General features: G+C 33.9%; 1 protein-coding gene across 1 annotated transcript; it reads right to left on the bottom strand.

Annotated features, from left to right (window-relative positions):
* Positions 1–2,059: 2,059 nt before the first annotated feature.
* Positions 2,060–5,633, bottom strand: LOC139897100 (pyruvate dehydrogenase E1 component subunit beta-3, chloroplastic-like). Its single transcript, XM_071879753.1, has 4 exons — positions 5,455–5,633; positions 5,147–5,235; positions 5,010–5,047; positions 2,060–3,235 (listed from the first exon to the last, which is right to left on the bottom strand). The coding sequence occupies exons 1-4, from the start codon at positions 5,558–5,560 to the stop codon at positions 2,263–2,265; spliced, it is 1,206 nt and encodes a 401-aa protein (XP_071735854.1). The 5' UTR covers positions 5,561–5,633; the 3' UTR covers positions 2,060–2,262.
* Positions 5,634–7,667: the final 2,034 nt, after the last annotated feature.

Raw genomic sequence — 7,667 nt, 5'->3', positions numbered from 1 at the left:
ACCCTAAACTCTAAATCAGGCTAAATTTTACTTCACAAAACATGAAAAAAAAACGTTAACATTATTCACGAACAATATTATCTTGAATGTTATTTTTGTCGATCGTTTTCTCGCCTAAATAATAACATTCATCACGACGTATCTTTTCTAAATGTTTATATTTTCGTGTGATCTTGATGCCTGGAAAAAAAAATCCAAAAAAGCGAAAAAAAAAAAATTTTTTGCTTTCCTCCGCTTGGTTACTTCCCCATTGATCATGCCCATATATATATATATATATATATATATATATATATATATATATATATATATATATATATATATATATATATATATATATATATATATATATATATATATATATATATTGTGTGTGTGTTTAGTGTAGCCTTTCATGCATTTTTCTTGAGCTCCGTTATAGCATACTTAGGTCTGTATCGATTTTTATTTCTTACTTTTATTATTAGTCGGAGGTTCTTACGAAATAAATCTCTCTCTACCCTGGAGTAGAGAGAGATGATTTTCTCTCCCTGTAAAGGCGAAAATTCTGGGGCTCCATAATACTACTAGACCAAGTGCCTTTAGGTAATCATATACTCCGTATAATTTTACTTTTCATAGTTTTTCATTTATATTCGATAGTTATCCTCACCAATATAATCATTATTCTTTTATTTCTTTTAATTATCTTTCAACCGAGAATAAATGTAGTCTATATTTCATATTACGTTTGTGTTTGACAACCCAAATTTTAAGTGCTTCATGGGCTTAAACTTATTTTCTATAAATTTCGACTTCTAATGTTGTTTGATAAATAGTTTTATTCTAGCTGGTTGTAAAAATAAGCTATAAAAAGTATTATATAAACCACTTTGCGCAAAGACTAGTGGCCGGCGAGTTCAATGTGAAACAGAAGATCCAGGTTCGAATCTTGGTAACGTGTATGTGGGTGACATATGATCGCGAAGGTGGTTAACTGTAGATATCGCCGTTCGAAAAAAAAAAACTACTGACTTGTGAAATGAAAGCTAAAACATATATTACTCCTATAAATAAAAATTCACATTCTCATTTTAATTTGTTCTAACGTAAGTGTCGACTATGAAAAATAGACAATCGACTTACCTTTTTACCCATACTTTACCTATTGCATTTGACAGATGAAATAAAGCCCAAAATGGATATTTTGTTGAGCCCCCAACCAATGTTTGACATATTAATTAACATTCACTTTATGAAACTACTCCATGGGCTCTAGTTATTGAGTGAAAAGCAAGCGTCGATTTATTGACGACTTGACTGACTCTTATAGCCTAAATTAAATTTCATGCAGGATTTAAAACTCATGAAAATTTGATTTTACCATTTTCATGGCGTCTCAATTTTATAATTTATTTTATTTTATTTTATTTTTTAAATTTTTTTTCCTACTTATTGGTCGGAGGTCCACTCGGAATCAATCTCTCTATCCGTCGAATAGAGAGAGGGATGATTTTCTCTACTTTTGAGAGTGTTTTCAATCTAGGTGGAGAAATGACTTGACTTTATTCTCGGATAGGGGAAGGATTGTCCACATCTAACCTCCCCATACACCACTTATGTGTTATTGGGTTTTGTTGTTGTTTATGAAACTACTCCGTATGTTTTTAGATATCGGAGCTAGACCTAATTATTAGCAGATAGTATTGCCTTGTCCATATCACTCCTAATAAATTTTGTTGTACATAATTGTGCTACGTAGTAGTATTAGTTATTCGAGTGTTCGAGTCCATATGAGACGAGATTTGGAGTAGGTTGGGGCGTGCAACTTCAACTACAAGCTTTCCGGTGCTTATTTACATACATTTAAGTATCCCATTAACATAAATACCAGAAAACATTGCACTTCATCAATGGAAGTAACAAATTTGACTAGTACGGTATAATTTCACCCTCTTTTAATAATTATACCCATACCCATTACCCGTTGCATATTTGCATAGGTAGCTAATGGCAATACAGTTTCTATCAAAACGCTCCTACTATATAATCCCCACGGCCAAAACTAAGAACCACGAAATGATCTGATAAACATATCTGGAATACATAGAAAATGTGGATGTTTGCCATCATAAAAATGCAAGGAATGAAAAGAGACCAATAAAGCAAAAGTATAAAAATAAGTGAGTTACAGTACTTAATACATAGAAGCAAACCAAAGCAATGGTACCAACATGAACCTGGAGACACGTCTCTTTCAATTTGCTGCGGTTAGCCATTTTTCTACCGGCAGAGCTGCTCGACTGCAGCCACAATCTGGGGAGGCTGGACCACGGTCCATTCCTCTAGAGTCCCTGCATATGGAGTAGGCACATCTTGTGAAGACAAACACACAATCGGTGCATCCAAATAGTCATTAAAGTTTTCATTAATCGCAGCAGTCAAACTTGCACCAATTCCACCAGTTCTCATGCATTCCTCCACAATAAGCACAAGGTGAGTCTTCTTAATCGAGTTCCCAATTGTATAAAGATCAAACGGCTTTAACGATCTAATATCAATAACTTCAGGGTCATAACCCTTGTTGACCAAAGTTTTAGCCGCCTGCATTACATGATATCTCATCCTAGAGTACGTCAGAATCGTGACATGTTCTCCCGGCCTGACCATTTCAGCTTCTTCGAGATTTAAAACATATTCTTCATCAGGAATTCGTTCTTTAAGGTTGTAAAGTAAAACATGTTCGAAAAGGATAACCGGGTTGTCACTTCGGATAGCTGCTTTCATTAGTCCTTTAGCATTATAAGGAGTTGAACACGCAACCATTTGAATTCCAGGAATAGATTGGAAATACGACTCGAGACGTTGCGAATGTTCGGCGCCTAGCTGGCGTCCGACCCCACCTGGTCCTCTAATAACAACTGGAATTTTGAACTGACCACCAGATGTATAATGAAGCATACCACAGTTATTGGAGATTTGATTAAAAGCTAAAAGAAGGAAACCCATGTTCATTCCTTCGATGATTGGTCTTAATCCGGTCATAGCGGCACCGATTCCCATTCCGGTGAACGAGTTTTCGGCGATCGGGGTGTCGAGGACCCTCAGATCGCCGTATTTATCGGCTAGTCCTTTGGTGACCTTGTAGGACCCACCATAATGGCCTACATCTTCTCCCATGACACATACACGTGCATCTCTCTCCATTTCTTCTTCCAAACCTTCTCGGAGAGCTTCAAAGAGTAATAACTCATGACTGCAAAAGATATTTATAATTGTTATGATGTTATCCAACCTTTGACTATATACGTATACATCTTAGGCTAGAGCCCGGATTTTTTAAAATTGTGTTTTAAGTGTTGCTGTACTTAGGTTTGAAAAAGATGAAGGTGGTTTGTTTCCATATTATGGTTAAAATGTATGGCAATAGAATCAATATAACTGCATGTTGTGCTTGAAACAAAGTGTCAGTATAGAAATTCACAGAGAGTAGTTTATGGTGAATGTATGATGACAACAGAAAAATCCAAATATCAAGCATAAGATTCAAAAGAAATGTTACTATGCTCCAAGATAGATCAAATCCCTTCAAATATAACTAGCTTTTCATTATAGAACTTCTAATGCATATCATACATCATACAAGCATATTAAAGCACATACTTGACCTTCTATCAATTTCCTGTTAATTACAAATTCTTGATTTTACCTGCAGTTTACAAGAACAATTTCATGCAAAAATTACCTATCCCAATCTGACAATAGTTTGTCCCTGTTTGGCATGTACTGCTGCAAGTTTTAGGTTTTCCGTTTTGTCCAATTAATGAGAATCATTTCTAATTAATACTACTGTTAAACACAAAGTAAACTTGTTTATGGTAATAGTATCGTGGTAAGTTGTTTTTGGTACGAAGTATAGTGCATGAGTTGAAAAGACAGTTGCTTTGGCTTTATCTAGCATCATGACATAAACAGTATATGACCCTAAAAGCCAATACTGCTGAAGAGCAACAAAAGATATCTTATACATTTGGCTATAATCTTAATACCATGCACATAAAAACTAATTTGCTCAAATACACGTTTACAATGTACATGACATTGTCAATGGCTACGATTTCTAGTCCCCACCACATTTTCAAAAATCTAGTCAGACACGTGGGGAAATACACGTTTACAATTTTTTTTATTTTCTTTTATTTTTTTATTTTTTTAAAGACAAACTCACACACACCATTAACACGAATATATACAACCACGAATATGTCCCAGGTGGGAATTGAACCCTCAACCTCTTGGTTGGAGGGCCACCACAATACCGCTGGGCCAAATGCCCTTTGGTAAATACACGTTTACAATATACCTAGCAGGTTTCGAACTACAACTATGGAATACGATGGCAAGATGACACTGCTGTTTGTTAATCATGGGTTATCTGAAGTTAGGGGTGTCTGTAAACAATTGGCAAAGCGCCACACAATGTGCGGGCTGCAGATGATGAGACTTGCTAACATAAGACATATTTTCAAGACAAGATACTTGAATGTCACATCAACTAATCCTATGAGAGCCTGGGGGTTATGTCCCTGATAAATCACTTGATCACATTTGGAATAAGTAGTTGCCAACAGTCTGCACTCTCCAACACTCGGCCCCAAACTCTTTTTTGTAGCTAAATAATGTGTATTGTTTGGAATGTGAAAAATTCGATATACATATGATATATCCATGAAACTATAGTACTTTACCTTGCAACAAAACGTACTCTAGAGTTCCATTTCATTTAGAAATCGAATACAAATAAAGCCTCAATTCTAGGTACCAAATCTGAAAGCACGGAAAATAGCACAAAAATATATTGTACTCATGCCTAACTTCGGGTAGAAACTTTTACTTTCTCGATTTAAGGTACATAACTATTTATAGTCATTAAAAGAAGGACTATATTACCTCTTGACTAGGTCACCTAAACAATTGGTACCTTATGGTTCATGAAGCTACTGTAGCATGATGGTAATACTAAAGCTTACCCAGGTTTAGATGCTGCTGGAGGAGTATCAGCCTTTGTCTGCAACGTACATAACACAATAGTTTATCGTATAGACGAACACAGATATTTGTAAGCATAAACTTAAAAATATATCTACATATATATACATATACTCACTGCAACAGCATTTGTAACCAATTGATCAGCTCTGCTACCTATCCGATTCGATCCACTAGCTTTCACTACAACAAAACTCGATTTCCTTTCTGCAATTCAACCATTATACATACAAATCATCAAATATCAATCGCAATTCACCAAATCACATGAAAATTAACAGAATCGGACACCGATTTTGAAATCAGAACCCTAACTAAGAACCACTGATTAATCATTATCTCAAAGAGTCATACGCAACAGAAGAAAATGCAATTGCATATCTAATAGACGCATAAATTCACATATATAAGTATAATTCTACGAACCTGAAACGGATCTGCGAGAGCATAACTGAAATTTTTTGGTGTCAAAAGAAGTGGACGATGATACCGCAGCTGTTGCAGCTCCGATTACTTGAAAAATCGAAGCCATTTGTTGAAAAATCGAAGATGAAATTAAATACGCAGTTCACCTGTGACCTGTCAGTGTATATATGTGTGAGCTACAGAATAATTTGGGGCTTTGATTTTAACGCCTCGGTTCGTCTACAGCGGATGTGCATGGTAAGAAATAACGTTACAAATAAGAAAGTGCCACGTGGTGTGAAAAGACTTGAATACAGTTGGATGGTTACGTGGATGTTTATGAGTTGTTGATGTTATCTATGCTAGAAAAGAAGATGAATCAAGGGATGTTTGGTGATAAAAACTTTTGTTGATCAACAAATTTGGATGAATTTAGAAAGTATTATATTCATTCTATTTCATATTAACGGTCCATAAAAAAAAACACATAATTTAATAAAAAATTTCTGTCAGACGTGTTTTTCTTTTACTTTACAAATTTACCCTTTAAATTTTACCTATCTTTTTATTTTATATGCAAAATTAACAACATAAAGAAAATCTACCTTATTATTCTATTCTATTTATGAAAATGAACTATTAATTTGTTACAATCTAAAAATCTAAAAAAAAAAATAACGGACTATTATGATGATGAAGGTTTATTTAATTTCCACACAATCTCGTTAGAGTATGTAAAGGGCTTCAAAAAATACACAAAGTATATGTGACTGTCATTTTTTCTTAAACTGTGTATATCTTGTCTTGAGACTATTATATTGGAACGGAGAGAGTATGTGAAAGTTTTATCAATATGGAGAAAATTCAAGTCTCTCTTGATAAGGATTTCCAATATTTGATAAAGTGGAATGATACTCGTCTCTAGTTTTTGAGTCGACAACAAGCGTCGATTTATTGGCGACTTGACTGACTCTTAGAGCCTAAATTAAATTTCCGGCAGGATTTAAAATTCATGGAAATTTGATTTTACCATTTTCATGGCGTCTCAATTTTATTTTATTTTTTAATTTTTTTTCCTACTTATTGGTCGGAGGTTCACTCGGAAGCAATCTCTCTATCCGTCGAATAGAAAGAGGGATGACTTTCTCTACCTTTGAGGGTGTTTTCACTCTGAGTGGAGTGGAAAAATGACTTATCTTTATACTCGGATAGAGGAAGGATTGTCTACATCTCACCTCCCCCATACACCACTTATGTGGTATTGGGTTTTGTTGTTGTTGTTGTTGGAATGATACTCGTTCTTGTTAGATGGAGTATTCGATTGATATATTTTACAAATATCCGACTCTTACGGGGTGAATTTAGTGGGTTTTACAAAAAAAAAAAAAAAAAATACAAGATTTGGGTTTTCCTACAGATTAACATATTTACCAAAATTTAACTGGATTTTATAGGTGTGCAAGTGGCGGTTAGGGTCGGTTAAGTGCCGTTTAGGATGATAATCGTATTCACAATCAAAACTTTGATTAATCAGTATCTTTAATCATTCAATTCGGTTAAAATGAATCGATTAAATCGGTTACTATCGTTATTGTTTAAATGTAAAGTGATTTATTTTCATAAATGGACCACGAGCATCGATTAATTCAACAATGTTAACCATTTTCGCGTTTATATGTTTAGTTTAGTTGATTTGGTTCAATTCTAACTGCTAATTTGATTTTCTGTTCGACCATATGATTTTTGGTCTATCACTAGTTCAGAAATCTATAATCTATAATCATAATTAAAGTAAATTGTATGTATTTTATTTTATTTTTTAGTTGTTAAAAATTACTAAATTTATTTTAATCGAAGTTTCACTACGAGAAGTTCAATCAACTTTTTATTAATACGAATAGGAAGTACGGAGTATGATTACAACAACTTTTTTTTTTAAAACGACAACTCTCACACTTAATATGTGTTTATTCACGAATATGTCCACGACGTGACTTCAACCCCCAACCTATTTAGTTGAAATGCGCATTGAATACCGCTACAATATAAATCCTTTGGTAAGAACAACAAAATTTATTATAATCAATTTCACGAAAGGAAAGGACATGTACATAAGGTAGTGAGAAAAACACATTAACATGATAAAGAATAAGAGCACAAGGAGATGAGAAGTTTTTTTTTTTTTCAGTGTTCAATCAATTGAACTTAAAATTTTAAAGAAAGCTTGTTATTGT

Source organism: Rutidosis leptorrhynchoides, chromosome 3, assembly GCF_046630445.1.
Source record: "Rutidosis leptorrhynchoides isolate AG116_Rl617_1_P2 chromosome 3, CSIRO_AGI_Rlap_v1, whole genome shotgun sequence".
Lineage (NCBI taxonomy): Eukaryota > Viridiplantae > Streptophyta > Magnoliopsida > Asterales > Asteraceae > Rutidosis > Rutidosis leptorrhynchoides.
The sequence above is the reverse complement of the archived record's forward strand: the minus strand, read 5'-3'. Positions and strand labels throughout refer to the sequence as shown.